This window comes from Ostrinia furnacalis, unplaced genomic scaffold (assembly GCF_004193835.3).
Source record: "Ostrinia furnacalis isolate ACB-3 unplaced genomic scaffold, ASM419383v2 OfSCF0216, whole genome shotgun sequence".
Classification (NCBI taxonomy): domain Eukaryota; kingdom Metazoa; phylum Arthropoda; class Insecta; order Lepidoptera; family Crambidae; genus Ostrinia; species Ostrinia furnacalis.
This window is the reverse complement of record NW_021130455.1, coordinates 402116-420371: the sequence shown is the minus strand read 5'-3', so window position 1 is coordinate 420371 and position 18256 is coordinate 402116. Positions and strand designations below refer to the sequence as shown.

The 18256-nt window shown below is 35.3% G+C and overlaps 1 protein-coding gene and 1 non-coding gene across 2 annotated transcripts; both read right to left on the bottom strand.

Annotated features, from left to right (window-relative positions):
- Positions 1-11: 11 nt before the first annotated feature.
- Positions 12-6032, bottom strand: LOC114356637 (intraflagellar transport protein 22 homolog). The gene is made up of 4 exons (XM_028309913.1): positions 5860-6032; positions 5450-5625; positions 374-576; positions 12-198 (listed from the first exon to the last, which is right to left on the bottom strand). Exons 1-4 carry the CDS (start codon positions 5902-5904, stop codon positions 77-79), a joined length of 546 nt encoding a protein of 181 aa, XP_028165714.1. The 5' UTR covers positions 5905-6032; the 3' UTR covers positions 12-76.
- A 467-nt stretch (positions 6033-6499) lies between these two features.
- Positions 6500-6571, bottom strand: TRNAQ-CUG (transfer RNA glutamine (anticodon CUG)). The gene has a single exon. It is a non-coding gene; the product is annotated as a tRNA-Gln (tRNA).
- Positions 6572-18256: the final 11685 nt, after the last annotated feature.

Genomic DNA, 18256 nt, shown 5'->3' with positions numbered 1-18256 from the left:
ATAGGTACGAAAAGTAAGTATCTGAAACATTAATGGTAAGATATTTCTTATATTGATAAGAAAACACAAACTTTGTTTATGACTCTTTGTTTAATGCTTGAAGAACAGAAGCTACATAGTTTGAAAAATCTATTTTGAGTCGATTACCTCCTGACTTCAAGTTGATAGCGACTTGTGACACCTTGGAGAATGTTGAAGCTGCAAAGAAATGGAAACAAATAATGTAAAATATTTTGATAGGTATAGGTTTGTCAACTGAGTCTAACTAACCGCAACATTGAAATTCAAGCGCTCACATAAATAACTAGTTAAATCACACTTTTTAACTTGGGAGGAGATTTATATTCCCAAACTTTTAAGACCACAGACTTACATAAATTCAAGGCATCCATATCTTCGTTGTCATTAGTGCAATTATAGAAAAGGACACATTGTTTGGCAGATAAATTAGGCTGAGATACAAAATAGTTATAGAGTAGTTCCATCTCTCTTGATGCAGCCTGAACCGTCGACGGAGAACAGACCAGGATGGCCCCTTGCACTCCTGCTCGAAGAGCGGGCCAACAAGATTCGAATCTGCACAAATAAACAATTTTCTTTTAAAATGATCCTCTAGATACTTACTTAAAATACCACAGAACCATTTCGTCACGTGGTAATAATCTAATAAGATGGCTGAATTGGTAAAAAATTACACGTTGCGGTTGACGCTTTTCCCCTTTTGCTTTGCCAGGCAAATGGAAACTTTGACCTTGGATGAATGATTTCAAATAATTTTCACCTTAGTTACATTGACCTTTATTGCCTCAAAAGTCAAAACTGGTTTTAATTATTACCTACTAATCATTTGTTTTTGGTAGATAAGTTACGATTGAATTCAGTACAAAACAAAAAACTTAATAGGTAGGTATCAATCAGATATTGCCTAAAGATTTATAGTAAAAAGTTATTTAAAGGTAGGAAATGTGGATGACGTGCTAATGGTAACAACTTGACTATTTGATTTATGCAAAGCATAAGTACTGAAACACAAAGTCATCATACGCATTATTCATGAGAGTCGGAAAATATTTAATCATCATCATCTCATCTCATTATCCGAGCATGATATACTTGATTATCTTTAGGCAACATAATTATGGCGAAGGATTATTTGTTATTCCTGGTGTAGATGACAATGATTTGTTACTTTCTGGATTAATAAGAGGGGTAAACTAAATAGTGCTAAATTGTTGATTGGGGTCAGTATTAAATTAACGAGGTCTCCTATGTAAGCATGGGCAATGAAGAAGATACGTAATTTCATAAGACTAGAGAGAGAGAGTAGGTAGTCATAAAAGAAGAAGAATAGAAGGAAGGAAACATTTATTACTAAATAATTTGTCTTTAATGCAACGCTGCAACGTCACCTTGGAGCGAGAGATAAATACTGATGGATTACTTTAGGTAGGTAAGTAAGTATAATACAATACCAATGCATATAGACACAAAATATAATTTCTGCTAAAGTGTGCAATGTAAGTTGGGTACCTAGGTATTCCGAATCGTAGTAGGTATAATATTAAGAACAATTTAATTTGATATGTTGCCAATGGATGGCGCTCGTAGCGCTCACTGGCCTTACAACTCGATGAATATTATTTATGGTAACTTATCTCTTATCTATATATCTATATATATGTTACTGTAAAAGCTCGAACTACGGTTAATCTTAAGATTTAAGTGTAAGTCTTAAGATTTACCGAGATGAGTTGGTAAATGTAAGTATTTCTGAAAATACGACGATTTTTTCGAGCTTTTACCATTTGAATTCAGTATATGCTAGGTTTTACCTCTGTCAGCTGGTAGATGTTGGTTTTAGGAATAAAACAATGAGTAAGTAATGCTTAATTACTTACTTTCATCAACTATTAGACAAAACAGGTTACATAGTATTATAAAGGTATCATATGATAGTAATAAGTACAAACTAATACCAACTTATTTAAATTATTTGCAATCATTTCTTTTTCTTGTGTTTTGGTGTTCACATTTTTACTCTTTCCTTTTTTCATTCCTTCTGACTGATATTACCAACGATGCTGTTTTCGTAAAAGTTTACAGAACTTTTAATTAGGAAGATTATAACAAAAATGATAATACCATGGAGTCCATGGAATCGGATAAAAATCGGAATTATAATAACCCAGCATTGATAGTAACGCATACCTGAAAATATCATATCTAGCCTATCTAGGACACTGAAATTTTGTACTGCATGCATCCTAATAATATTATAAACGCGAAAGTTTGTGTGGATGTTTGTTACTCTTTCAAGCAAAAACTACTGAACTGATTTTGATGAAACTTTACAGTATTATTGTTTATAACCCAGAATAACATATAGGCTATAATTTATGGCGATCTGTGACAAATAAAATTACACGCGGGTGAAGCCGCGGGAAAAAACTAGTATTTTATATGACATGATCTTACGTTGCTAAAGAAAAAACAAGGCAGTGACATCATGGTTTGTTTAATTGTATTAAAATGAAAAGTGATGCCGTGGTCTTTCTTTTTAGTTCTTAAATTGTTCGTACATTTAAACAATACAAAAAGGCTGCGCTCGTGTAATGCGTAGATAAGACCGATTGTTACCTGTCAAAAATGCTTGTTTTGTTTTTCTACATTTACCGTGCCATTAATGTAAATCCTAAGATTTATCAACGAAATGGTGGTAAGAGTTCGAATCGCAAACCTTTTGGGACATTTACCATTAGGAATTGGTAGATCTTAGGTTTTACTGGAATATCTTAGGATTTACTGCAATTCGAGCTTTTACAGTAACATATATAAAAGAAAGTCGTGTTAGTTACTTCACTTATAACTCAAGAACGGCTGAACCGATTTAGCTGAAAATTGTCAGGGAGGTAGTTTAGAGCCAGGAGAAGGACATAGGATACTTTTTATCCCGTTCGAAATTAAAAAAAATCTGCTTATTTATTGTCATTAAGGCGGAACAAAGTTCGCCGGGTCAGCTAGTATATATACAGGGTGTTTCTTGTAAGGTGTCAAGCCGAAGGCAGGTGATAGGTGAGGACTAGACCTATCGATTTCACCCCCATGTATGTTCTACGATTTTTCATAGCTTAGAAGTTATCGTCAATTTTGTGATTTTTTCAAATTGTATGACCCAGTAGGCTTTAAATTTTTTTATCTTTTTTTTGGGTCGACTTTTCTCAGATTTCTTTTTTTTGACAGATTCCCTATTAATTGCAGATTTTTGAAAAAAATAATCAACTTCCTATCTTTGATGCAAGATACAAAATTTNAGTATTTTATATGACATGATCTTACGTTGCTAAAGAAAAAACAAGGCAGTGACATCATGGTTTGTTTAATTGTATTAAAATGAAAAGTGATGCCGTGGTCTTTCTTTTTAGTTCTTAAATTGTTCGTACATTTAAACAATACAAAAAGGCTGCGCTCGTGTAATGCGTAGATAAGACCGATTGTTACCTGTCAAAAATGCTTGTTTTGTTTTTCTACATTTACCGTGCCATTAATGTAAATCCTAAGATTTATCAACGAAATGGTGGTAAGAGTTCGAATCGCAAACCTTTTGGGACATTTACCATTAGGAATTGGTAGATCTTAGGTTTTACTGGAATATCTTAGGATTTACTGCAATTCGAGCTTTTACAGTAACATATATAAAAGAAAGTCGTGTTAGTTACTTCACTTATAACTCAAGAACGGCTGAACCGATTTAGCTGAAAATTGTCAGGGAGGTAGTTTAGAGCCAGGAGAAGGACATAGGATACTTTTTATCCCGTTCGAAATTAAAAAAAATCTGCTTATTTATTGTCATTAAGGCGGAACAAAGTTCGCCGGGTCAGCTAGTATATATACAGGGTGTTTCTTGTAAGGTGTCAAGCCGAAGGCAGGTGATAGGTGAGGACTAGACCTATCGATTTCACCCCCATGTATGTTCTACGATTTTTCATAGCTTAGAAGTTATCGTCAATTTTGTGATTTTTTCAAATTGTATGACCCAGTAGGCTTTAAATTTTTTTATCTTTTTTTTGGGTCGACTTTTCTCAGATTTCTTTTTTTTGACAGATTCCCTATTAATTGCAGATTTTTGAAAAAAATAATCAACTTCCTATCTTTGATGCAAGATACAAAATTTTTGCTAGAAACATAAAAAATATGTTATTAGCGGAACATTCTAAAATTTTCAACTTAAAAGTTAAAAAAAAAAGAAGAAATTCCATAGGTCCAAAATAATTTTAAAAACTGCGCAGTTTTCTGAACTTTCATAATGACACAAAAAAACATGTACTTAATAGGCCATTATTTTCTGTAATCGCTTGTGTGTGTGTGTGTGTGTGTGTGTGTGTGTGTGTGAGAGAGAGAGAGAGAGAGAGAGAGAGAGCAAAAATGGGTGTAATTTGGTTTTGTGCTTCAGTCAGCTTTGTCCGCAGTTCATCAATATTTTCATATTCCCTATTGTATACCAGATGAAGGGTGGTTGGAGTAGGAAGATAAACCACAAATCGCGCACAATGGCCCTATCATGAGGCTAAGTGCGGTATTCGATTGCCCTGCAAAACTAACTAACTAACTAACTAACCAGATGAAGGGCAAGAGCTTCCTCGTTGTGGATAAAACAATGTTCTGTTCAGTTATTGTCTCTAAATGTGTTCTACATAACGTAAACTTAAGGGATTGCAAACATTACTTAGTCCTAAGAAAGTCAAAAACATGTAACGGAATCTCCGACTTACCACTTTAGTGGAGCGATTACAGAAAATAATGGCCTATTAAGTACATGTTTTTTTGTGTTATTATGAAAGTTCAGAAAACTGCGCAGTTTTTAAAATTATTTTGGACCTATGGATTTTGTTTTTTTTTTTAAACTTTTAAGTTGAAAATTTTAGAATGTTCCGCTAAAAGCATATTTTTTATGTTTCTAGCAAAAATTTTGTATCTTGCATCAAAGATAGGAAGTTGATTATTTTTTTCAAAAATCTGCAATTAATAGGGAATCTGTCAAAAAAAAGAAATCTGAGAAAAGTCGACCCAAAAAAAAGATAAAAAAATTTAAAGCCTACTAGGTCATACAATTTGAAAAAATCACAAAATTAACGATAACTTCTAAACTATGAAAAATCGTAAAATATACATGGGGGTGAAATCGATAGGTCTAGTCCTCACCTATCACCTGCCTTCGGCTTGACACCTTACAAGAAACACCCTGTATAAAAGAAAGTCGTGTTAGTTACTCCACTTATAACTCAAGAACGGCTGAACCGATTTAGCTGAAAATTGTCAGGGAGGTAGTTTAGAGCCAGGCGAAGGACATAGGATACTTTTTATCCCGTTCGAAATAAAAAAGTCTGCTTATTTATTGCCATTAAGGCGGAACAAAGTTCGCCGGGTCAGCTAGTTTTATAATAACACTTACTTGTGGTCACCACTGCAGTCCCAGAGTTCAATATCAATATTGTTATTTTTCCCATTTACTTTCAAATTGGGCAGTTCGAACTCTACTATTCTTGCTCCTTGCGTCGGCCTTGGAGGTCCAGCCTCCTCTATATTTATGGACTCTGATAGGTAGTTGGCTATGGTGGTTTTCCCGCTCTGTAAAATAAAATTAAGGAGCTCAGGTATCAAGGGATTATTAGGATTTAAAATTAATTGAATACAGTTAACTTCGGTCTGGATTTTCACAAGGGACGACCATTTCTAGCTTCATTGCTAATGCAGCAATTAGTATTGTAACCTGGGGCTCGTAACAAAAATTAACCAGAAGTACCTAAATAAAGAAGTAAAATCTCTGTATTTTTAGCATTTAGTAGGTAATTATTTTCTTACTTCAGAAGGCCCTATCATCAATATCTTAAGTTTATTCACATGCATTTTCGTAAAGTTTTAATTCACTTATAAAATCGTGTTCACTTGTTTATCATTAAATAAACAATTACTGCATTGATCTAACAATCCTAACCACAACATAAGTCCTAACAATATCAACTGATATCAACAAACATGACCGTATGACAGTACTTATTATTATTCTGTGGTATGACATTAAGTTGTATATTTTCTTGTTTCCCTAGCAACCTATGGGACAACATGACACCATAGAGAAGTTCCACGGAGCACACGAATGATATCACCCTGGTTTACAAAATGGAAAATTAGTATCCCTTGTTCAATGTATTCACTTTGTATTTCGATTTTCTAGCGAAATTAGTTAGTTTTGTATTTTAATGTTAATAACCCTAAAAAAGACATCAACGAGTTAGGGTCAAATTTTATCAATTTTTTTTTGCATCAAGCCTGATGTTACCTCTTAGTATCTATTATTTTAAAGTTTAATTTCCTTAAATTAAAGAAAATATTATGATTCAGGAACAATATTAGATAAAAACATGTGAAAAGGACAGTCACGAAAATGTACTTTATATTTAAGTTCGAATCGACCATAGAGTTAAATCCAAATAAAAAACTTAGGTCCCACCGAGATTTGAACTCGGATCGCTGGATTCAGAGTCCAGAGTGCTAACCATTACACCATGGGACCGTCTGGAATAATGTCGAAACGTAGCTGGAGGTTCGTTTCATTTTACTGTAACGAAATAGCTAGTTTTGTAGCTCAGCGTAGCTTGTAGATTAGATTGATTGAAAATATGCTGAAATTATCCTACATCATATTTTTTGAAACATTAAGTTCAGTAATCTCGAACTGAAAATCGTTATTACAAGAAGTTATTCTCTATAAATTCTAATGATCTTTAAATTCATGAAAAAAAAAAACGCCCATGTACCTAATCCCCTCAGGTTAGTCGGAAGAGATTGCTAAAAACCGCTGTAACTGCGCTGTATTTTTTAAAAATTTCTTGTTATTGACTGCGAAAGTACCTAAAGATTTACTTAAAATGTGTGTCCAATCCAGGATAGGTCCTTGTGGATAAAAAAAACCGCTAAACCAAGGAGACTAGTTACTTACTGGATACCTAATTTATAATCATTTTTCCAAGTTGAATAAACTCAAAAAGCCATCTAACAGCGAATAATAAGACATATTTATCTGCCTATGCATGAGTTCGTGAATCGTGATCAGAGTTAAGATCAAAATGAACCCGCCAGCAAAGGTTAATTTAGATTGGAGCCATTCCTTCAGGATAGATTGCGATTAGACAACTCGTTTTAGTCAACTCGCTTTGTTTCTGATCTTGTCTGTTTAACATTATCTACATTTATTTGACCGTACTTAGGTCCTTCCATTACTCATACTTTATACTTATTTTATTAAATAATTGGAATACATAGACATGTGCAGATGCGGGCGGTATAGGACCAGTCGCTTTCTAAATTTTTGGGAGAGGCCTTTGTCCAGCGGTGGAATTCTTCTGGATCACCAGAAAAAGAATAACTAAAGTAATCATGATGATGGATTCAAGCGTCTTATTTTTTTGATTCTTTTAATCCTTGACTTATAATTTCCGACTTACCCAACCTACCTACCGTTTAGTTTCAGTGTACGAGCTTTTAGATTTGAAACAAGATCGCGTCGCAAGGATACAGTTGTAAAAACGTAGACAAGGAAGCATTTAACGGTCCGCGTGCCTGGATGGTCGATAACTGTTCCTAACCACGTTGCACGGAGTGAGATAAAAACTGCCTCGGTCCAGCTTTCTCATTCATTACGCTCCAGGTTGCCGTTATCTAGGACTAAACAACACTGCCCATTTCAATGTTCCTACGACTTGACTGCAAAACGTGTCTGTATAACGAATTACCCATTTTTTACCACTCCTTTAAAGCTTAGGATTAAGCGACTTTTCTCCTATTTTTGCTGCTGATTCAATGGTAGAGTTGGAAAACTGAAACGACTTTACTTTAGTTAGGAAATAATACAAAAGAAATTGAGTTTTAAAGTTTGGTGCGTTTTCGTTGAAGTTAGAAACTTCTTGGGTTTTATTTTAGAGTTTCACACCGAATCACTACGAGAATCACGTTAGTAATGTTACTTTACGAGCTTTTAAAACGGCTCTATTATCGTTACTCTAATCTTCTTATGTTTAATACTAGGATAGGTAGGTAAGAACTTACTACCTCTCTAAACTAGTTATCTACTGAGTTGTACGTGACATTATATGTATGTAACTTAGAGATAATGGACAACCTGGCACAGGTGCTTACATTTACGACATGTTGTATTCCGCCACTTGAGGTGTGTCTTAGATTTATGTGCCTCAGAAACGCTTAGTCTTACGGAGCTGTTTATTGGGCCTTGAGAATTAAATAATAGACATTACATTACCAACAAAAAATACTATTTTTAATTCTTTCTCACGTCCTTTCTTCATTGCGTCTTGTGTGTATTTTTTGCAGCGCTGGTGTTAAGACTTTGTGAGCTATTATAGCTGTATGGAACCACGACAACTTAACAGTTTAAGTAGGTACTAACACATTTAGTTCATGCCCTAATCTTTTCCTATTGTGTCACGTTTGTGGTCGGTCAATGGGTTAATATGCTAACCGAAGCACGGAAACATATTTATTTTCGAGTAATCAATTTGAATGTTACGTCTAAATAGACCTTGGAACGTACCATGCAAGATTTCCTGGGCTATATCAGGGGTTAGTTTCGCGTAGGCTTACAATTAATAGGATTGCTAGCTGGGCCTCTATTGCACTTGCTGCCTACGACCTTGCGGTCCCGCCATTGCACTTTGTGGCTATAGCTAACGCCTTGCATAATCTTGCGTAGAACACCATTATTTACGTTCCGTTCCATGAATACGAATAGATTAAACATTGAAATCTCTACCATAAGTAAATTGAAAGTACCTATTTTAATAACTCATTTAGAAACAAATTCAATTATTAAACATTTAACACCTTATAAATTAATAATTTGAATTAAGTAATTTATATTGAGCTTTTTAAAGAGTTCCCATCTCAATGTTACGGTGTAAATTATTATTAACAGGCCAATTAGTTAGGTCCTATGTTAGCTAATAGTTTCAAGTGAGAAAAACGCCGCTTCTCATCCATAGGTCGTGCGATCGTACAAAAACACAAGTTCAGTCGTTTCTATGATATTGTTGTCGACCAGTGAAAGAAAGATATCGTGACTGAAGTACACTAGTTGGTTGGATAGTGTGCGAAATGTTGAAGAAGACCATGGTTAACCGCTCCGTTAAATTAAAAACAAAAAATTCCTCGGACATAACATGGGTTTCATTAACAATGACCTAAAACAAAAGATTTTAAATCCATTGTTGATGTCTGGAAAAGTAGAAAGCAACAAACATGCATAATTAACATGGGGAACCATGTTAATTATGTGAAACATTAGGATTTCAATAAAAATCAAGCGTTTTATCAAGGTAGGTACGAAGAACTAAGAGACGTAGGACACGTAGGTACCTACAGTACTGTGTTACAGACAACTACTCGCATAGTGAACCACACTTACGAGAAAAACGTATTAACAAAGAGAATACGTAATAAAGTAATTACACTACATTTACAAATTGAATTATATATTTTAATCAGTGATTATTCCAAGTAAGCGTGAGCTGGACACAAGAATTAAAGTTACCCTTAATTACACTAATTAGCACTTGATGGTTTTGGTTCTTATTAACATTAAAACGAGTTTCAGCAATACACAGTTAATTTAAGCGCATTGCAATTTCAGAAATATACAATTTAAGATAGGTAGTAGGCTTGTTTTATACACAAAGTATCCTATAGTTATTTTAAAGGAAAATTCTTCTTTCATAGCCTAAAGTGACTATTGTAATCCTTTCTGTTGCTCATCTCCGTCAGAGATTACAAACGGAATCTTCACTATTTTTTTCCATGAAAGTGGCAAACCTAACCTTGCGTTTTCCCTTATAAGATAGGATGCAATCTAAGGTGGACAACATACATGCTTGCATAATGCATAGATGTACAGTTAGGTAATACCCCGGAAGCCTACACTGGTGACGCATAAACAACCATAGCATAGGTAACTGTATCCCGACTGGTCCTGGCTGTGTATGCTGTGTACGTGACTCACTACTAACTCATATTAGTTTAACAGCTTTGTGACAAAACCACGAGTAATAGAGTTTCATAACACATCCTGTTCTGCCATAAGTGGCCCTGTTACTATAACCGTTAGATAATTACCTTCGTCTAGAATATCATAATTTTATGCATGTATGTAAGCTGCAGGGTGTATGTGTATCTAACCATTCGTATAATTACGTAATTGAATGTAGTCCTAACTGTTTATAGATCGCCATTCTGCCAGTACCAGTTTTTAAATATTCCTTACCAATATTGAAGTAGGTACACCATAAAAGCTTTGCCATCTAATTGTAAGTTATAGCAATAGACGAAAGCGGTGGATAAAAAGACATAGTTACTTATCTACTAACTTCAGTATGAATGTGTAAACATAGCGATATTCGCCATTTTCTTATTTAGCATTGTATTAAACAAACGAAAGTTGCCGCCGCTCAAGTTCAAGTTAGCGTATTGTATTTATGTGAAACAATTTTCAAACAATAAACATTCACGAGACGTCGATGTTGGGTATCAGGTATTCAAAGGTACCCATCTCACCGGCATTGAATAGCAAACGCTTTGGATAAATTAAATTCTACAAAGAGCGTGCGAAGCGTCTTAGATCTCCTGATGAGTCTACATTTCACTGCGCGGGCAAGACGTTACAAGACGCACGAAAAGTAAGTGCTAAAGCCCTATACATACAAGGCTTTCTCTAGAACCTTAGTTAAATAAATATACGATAGAGTAATTCAATAGGATAACGGTCTGATCTAAAGTGAGGTTGCTATTTGCCAAAGCTTACTCGAGCAAGCTTTTATTGAGATAAGTAAGAGATTGCCCAAAAGCTTTATTGGCTACAATGTCTTAAGAGGCCTTCGTGCTAAATAATGTATGGTGATATTTTGTATTTAAATACATATAAACTGAAAACAATATAATTTTTAGTCAACCCTTTACGGTGTTTGCTTATTCCAGTTCAAATAGCACGTGTCCGTAGGGTTTAACAACAGTGCCAAGTTGTTCGGAGGCGTCAACTCCTATTTCACTTACCGCAGGCCGCCCACTCGCGCCTACGTGATTAGGAAATCCAGCTTTAATAAAACTTTTCGGGACTTTTTTAAGACAATTTATGGGTCATTAAACTTTTTTACGAGTATCTACAGATAAACCACAATGTTTGATATTAAAATTAACGAAAGCATCAAGTTGTTAAAACGTGTTGATTTTAGTTTTATTACCATGAAGTCATTGAGAATCACGACTCGAATAAAAGTAGTATCACTGGGAAGCTAACTGCTTGTATCTCTCAAGATTCATTATAAATATTGTTTAATTATTATGTAGAGTCAGCGAATTCTAAAATATATTCTTTACATCATTTTTCGAAACCAGGATCAGTTCTCTCCTATCTCCAACTATTGGCCACCCTAATTGCATAGCAGTTTTCGCCCGCTTGCTATATTAGGTATCGAACTTGTACTAAAATGTTCTATGCAATAGCATTCTTATCAAGAACATAGAATGCGGAATGATCTTGTATGGCGTTATTGTTGGCGTGTTGGTGCTATTGTTATTGAAATATGTAGATTATTGTACCCAGATATTTATTGTTTTAGCTCTATGATGCACCAAACATATACACCAGCAACTCTATAAATTTTAAACAGCTTTGCAGTTTTAGTTTTAAATAGTTGGTTTCTTTTCAATAAAGCAGGGCATTAAATTGTAACTGTCACATTACTGTAAGATATAATTATGTAATAAAATCCTCTTATATCCCAGATCCTTATCTTGCACGAACCTTTAGCGTTGCCGCTTTCGTGTTCGTATTATGGATCATCGGGTAATGTGGTGCTATAGGCAAATCGGGCGGCTGAAGGTTCCCATCATTACCCGGACTTGTTCATAAACGCCGCATTTATGGAAATGTCCTGGATGAAGGTTTTGATGCGTACAAATTATCCAATGAATTTAATTTCAAAATCCATTTACTGGAATCGAAGTGTTTGATGTCTTCTGGCGATTTGTGCAGGAATAAATCCTTTTCTAAATTGCTTGCATCCAAAGGCTAATAATTATCTACGCTCGAAACGTAAATGTGGTGAAATCGTAAACTAAAATAGTTTAGAATTGAGCTCATGAGGAACAAATTAAATGTACGAAGCGGCATCAGTTCGCCATTTTATGATTGAAGTGGAATTACCGTCATTACATTAATGTGCCTTCCAATATGAAATATTGTAATGGTGTATTGAATGTCGATGAATTTTGTGTCATGAGTCTCGTATTTTGTGTTTTATCATCGCGAAATATTTAATGTAGTTGTATGAAAATTTGTTATGGTTTAGCATTCTCGGAGGCTTCATTTAGCTCATTTCAGTAGTATGTAGGTAATAAGATCTGTACCTACTACAAATTGTTAAATCTAAGGTCTACCATTCACTAGTAATCTCCCTAAAGTTCAGTACCCATCAAAGACATTCCCATCCCATATTTCTTTTTGAACCCTCGCCAAGCGGTTAAAGGTCAATCTATGCAAATTATCCATTATGTTACTGTTACGCTTGTATCTCTTATTCAATAGAGGTTGCATCTAAAAGACATAAGTCATCCGGGCGTGCGGCACCGGCCGCGCTGAGCCGTGCCTAGTAAGTGCCTGTACTAGGTATCTAGGTACCTAAGTATCCTAACGCCGTTCCTGGGACCTAGGTCATCGACCGCCTCCAGCCTCGAAGGCGGTAGATTCGCAGGATACGATAAATTTCAATAGTGCATTGACTGCACTCTTCTCCGACGTCAGCGGAAAGTGATATTAACTAAGATACGAGTACACTAATTACTTCCATTTCTCATTTCACTTTACGGTTAATTTTTATTGGTTCCGTCATTCGCAATGAGAATTATAGCTATTTAGAACGCATACGGATATTAAGATAATGTAAACGGATTATCGCCAAAAATCAATGGCCATAAACATATCGGTCAATTACTTAAGTCAGGTGTGTATATATTTTTGTTTGTTTTCATCTACATTTTATTTTGTGCTTACCGATAGCTTTTTGTACCTATTTAAAGAATTTGACTTATGACCTCTCCTTTGTCAATGTCGATGCCATCGATGGGCAGTGATTTTACAAACGTAAACAGATGGCTGTGATAATACTACTACAGCCTTCTCTACAAACTCCCCCGTGACTATTTGTTAAATGCAAATTACGATTATGACGTCAAGTATCGCGAAATGAAAAAATGTTGGCTTCTTATTGTAAGCTAAATAATGAACGGCAGTGGGAGGTCTAAGGATGACGTATTACAATTTACAATATGGTTGAGTTTGCGCAGGATTGTAAAGGGAATGCAATCAACCATGACTCGGCTACCCGTGATGGTCGTTGGGTCTTTGATAGGTTTATTAATTTATTTACTCACTGATGCATTTTGTATTTTTTATTTATTTTACTACTTGATGAGCTTCTATCAAGGCGCTTAGCTTTGCGAAGTTGTTGCTGTTATTTTTCGTACCTACATTGTTATTTAATTTATATGTCGTGGGTCTCTACCCACGACATATAAATTAAATGAAAATGGAAACAAAACATCATTCCTAACCTGAGAACACATTTTAACACATAACTCATGAATGTGTTAATGGAAAATACGTTTCCATTATTAACACAATTAGTTATTGCAGCTTTAAGCGCATAAAAGCTTAGCTCCATACGCGATTTGATAAGAGTTTAATTACGTAGATAAACAATTTCATAGCAGCATTGCTTACGATTGGGCAATAGTTGAAAGCTGATAATTCGAAGCAATTTCCTGTTACGTATATCATGAAAATTGCAAGTGGAAGATATTCCTGCGTCTTTCTTTGATTTTTATAACTAGGATTACCTTACCTTAATAAGTACCTACCTCAAGTATAGGTAAAGTAATAGTAGTGTAGGTAACTTTATTGATTCACATAATCATAGTCCCATCGTAACCTGGAATATTTATATTACCTATGATGAATCAAAGTCCACCTTTATTAGTCTAACTAACCCTTCCTGCAATCATGACTGTCATAAAGTTACGACTTATAACGACTCCACAGGCAATAACATAGCCTCGACGGGATATATCGCTGAAATAAATATAAGTTACATAATCTTACCTCTCCTTTTGCAAGCATTGTACTGTCACGATGGTGAGTTCAACGTGGTGCAGCATATTCAAGCTTTCATAATAACACGTTGGTGTTTATGATTATGAGCCGGTGTAGCTAAATAAATGTACTTAGTATAATTTAGCATATACCTACAAGGGAACTTAAATTTGCACATGAGATAGAATGTATAAAGTGTCTATGGTATGTGCATTAGGTTAGGGTTTGCTAAGTAACTACTTTGAGGTAGGATTCATTAAAGCAAGCAAGAAAGGAAAATCATTGAAAATAGATAAAACACGCTACACGCCAGTAAACAATATTTTTTACCTACATAGACACGAATGACCTTAAAAGAAACAATAACTAAACGAAGTTATGGTAATAACACCTCAAGTGTATTTTGTTAAGTATACGACCTGTGTAACACAACAAAGCAAAAACAAATATTGTAACCACACTTGCGTACAATGGTGATTCTGTATTTGTTATGTTTTTCTTATCTCGTGGCACGGGTCACTTAAATCAAAGTCGGTACACAGGCATTTATTGCCCACATTGCGGAGATAGACATCTAATTTGCATTATACAGCGAAAAAGGACTGTAAAGTATTCCAAAGAATTAATTACGTGGTTAAGGACAAAATTATGGCATTATTAGCGTGCTGCGCGAACTCCGCAAGTTAGTGAATTTCTGTGTAATGCGCAGTAATGTGGATGCCGCGAGCTGCGCAGGCGGGGATTCGGGATTTTAGGGGAGAATAAACAAAGTACGTTTTGATGTTTTCAGCGAAACAACATTGATACCATATTCTTGGTATGCTTATTGCGTAAGTTCGTATCCAATAATGCATTCTAATTTGTAACTTACCTATACTATTTCAAATTACATTATTGCTTACCCGTTATGGTCTTCTATTCACTTTGGAAGAGATACCTACATAGTTAGGTGCGGTTTCATTATTATTGGAAGACTAAGTAGACTTAGGTCACGTTTTCCGTATTAAGAAGATAATAATGCTTATTATGAGCAATTTTGAATCCATGTACAACATTGTAAAATCTTATCCATCCGTCCATAAGTAAAAGTAAGTAACGAAAATCCGTATAAGTATCTATAACTTTCGCGTAATACAATATTAGTACCTACCTATTACATAAAAAATAATTAAGGCTAAAATTGTTGTATGGTTTTACAGCGACGAAGATGATGATGCTGGGCTGAAGAATGTTCACTAATTTTGGTTTTTAGCTTTCTGTATTCTCTGTTAAAAATAAAAAATACACGTGAAAGAATTATTTCGATACGTCAATTAGTTTCCAAGATATTGAATTTTAAAAGTGCGGGCGGCGGCCGGCCCGCCATTTTATGCGCGTGACGTCATATTACAACGACTGGCTCATATTTGTATGGGTGGAATCTTGCAAACTGAATTAAGACCCACTTCCAGGCAACCGATTAAGCTGAAATTTCGCAAACACATGTGATTTGGATGACCATGCAATATTATGATGACATGGAGCTGATCTGATGATGGAGCTGGAAGGTGGCCATAGGAACTCTATAATCAAACGACTTAAATGCATCGAGTTTGGGCTCGTTCGTTTTGTATTGATGAGTATTTTAATTCTATATAGTAATCGGGATCTAATGATGGAGCTGGAAGGTAATTCGCAATAAAACGACACAATCGCATCAAGTTTGGGTTTGGTTCAATTTTAATTTCTGTGATGGGTCTGGGTGTTAATATGTATAATAAGTTTGTATTTACAAAAAAAAATTATTTAAGTATGTTTATATCCGTTTTCTAGTGAGCGGACGCTGTGAATGTACGTCACACGGGGTCACGTGACCGTCGGCGGGAGTCAATATTTAAGCGAACTTTGAATGCCTATAAAATCATAACTACTGGGTATTTTTGAATGAAATAAAAACTAATGTATTTGTAAATGTAAAAGCTTAACTGTAACATAGGTTTCAAGTGATTTTGCATACCTAGTAACATTCTCAATTGTTTAGCGCAGACGTCGTTGTCATTAATAATGGTCGATATTGTCTGGCTAGACTGGATTTGCCCGTTTTAATCTCGATGAGTAAAGGTTCCACGGATGAAACGTCAGGACATGATGTGGCGTAGGCGATGGCAGGCACGCTTCGCTTGATGCTTCGTTTTTGCCTCGCTTCAAACATGCGGATGCGGGAGAAACGGCCTTCCGAGTAACTATGTGCATGCATTTGTTTACTAATCGTCCGACTCGAGCAGAAAATATGCATTTTCATGCCCCTCCTGTTTTCCATGTTAAGACGCCATGAAAGCATATTTTAATGTGAAATTGTTGCCATTAAAAACGGACAAGTATAAGCTGGCTATAGAGAATAGATGTTTAGAAGTCAATATCCTCTAACATTCTCTAATAGGCCTTAATCGTTTCTCATTCCTTGTATCTAAGAAGGCTTAATACCGTGTAATTTCGTAATTGGGCATTATCTATTTCCAGATAATAGGATACATTGTGTAGTAGGTAACTACATTGTATATGACTACGAGTATACCTACGATGGACCGCGGTATGTAGTTTATATCATTGCAACTGCCACTTATTCTAGGTTGCGGTTTCGGCCAATAACAGCTATCCATGAAAATATTGCATGAAATCCTATAGAGGCTTGATTGTGCCATTACGATTGCAACCACAAAACCAGTCGTTGCTCCGACACGATCATGATTTATCTTGCATAGTGGGTTCGGTCAGCTTAGTCCAATACAGAATGTTCCTTTTATCGTGCATTTAAAATCTGCGTAGGGAGCTGAGATTACGCGCAGTCAGCCTGTGCTTTGGCCTGTCCGGGATGTCATTTATAGACTAAGAGCTAGTGAACGCCAGCCCTACGTCATTTTATAAAAGCTAAAAGTTTGTCAGCGTATGCACCCAATACAATCATCATGGTGCATCATGAAGTTTGGGTCGTCGGAAGCCTAACTTTTACGGTGGCTTTTTTCTTTTTAATCAATAGACTGTAATTCTACTGACATTATACCATAAAATCTGATTTTTATTTATAATATTTGGGCAATGATTAGAAGTTGTTTCCTCATCAGCTGACCGTTCCAACTCCTTGCCAGACATTTTTTTAGGGTAGCTGCCAAAGCCACGGTGACCCAAACTTCATGATTCACCAACATTCTAAACTACTCGTATATTGGGAGCATACGCTGACAAACTTTCAGCTTTTATAAAATCAGGTGAGTCTGGCGTTCACTAGCTCTTAGCCTATTAGGTATAATTTACTGCAGGCACTCGAGAGATACGTAAGTGCATGTACAATGTTCCCTTATTCTTATGTACAATGAGAATATTGTCAACTTTATCCTAAGGCCTGTAGGTTGAGAGTTATTTCGAAACGTATGAGCAAATGATGAGTTAGCACGTGCCAGCTCGTTGTGCGAAACTACATGATTAAGAATATCAGAAAGCTCACATCTACGCCTTAAAAATTATTGTCGTGATAACTCCAACCAATTTGATGACTGTGATGAAAAAGTATTGCACTGATTCTTATAAAGATAAACAGAGTAAAAAAACGCAAAAATGTGCTTGTACCGCAGTATTTCCGTTAGAAATGTTACTGTTTTTTAAGCAGATACACATTTTAAACACCTGCATAAACATTTGATGATGAAGGTTTTTTTTTGCAAAGCACCGACCAAGACGTGTTACTTCTGCGTTATAATTACGTAATATATTCAAATCATCTCTCTATTACTCAAGATTTTTTCTTTTTGTGTCGATGTTAAACAGCAATTTTATACGAGCCAGTGGATATTTCTACGAACCAAGCTTTTTAAGAATATACGAGTAACTAACGAGTTAGAGGTAACTGCGTTTACCAGAGTAAGAAGCGTTAAATGTGGATCTATGAATTTAAATAAGCCCTTTAGGCCCCAAAGGTAATACACACATACGTATAATTTTGTTTGTCTTCTCTTAGTCAGAAATATATTTAAAAATATATTATTTGACAATAATTGAAAATTCAAAGAGTTT

Coding starts and splice junctions, on each gene's coding strand:
- LOC114356637 (XM_028309913.1), bottom strand. CDS start 5,904: ATGCATGTGAATAAACTTAAGATATTGATGATAGGGCCTTCTGAA. Junction 577..5,449: donor GACTGCAGTGGTGACCACAA/GTAAGTGTTATT, acceptor TTATTTGTGCAG/ATTCGAATCTTGTTGGCCCG. Junction 199..373: donor TATGGATGCCTTGAATTTAT/GTAAGTCTGTGG, acceptor ATTTCTTTGCAG/CTTCAACATTCTCCAAGGTG.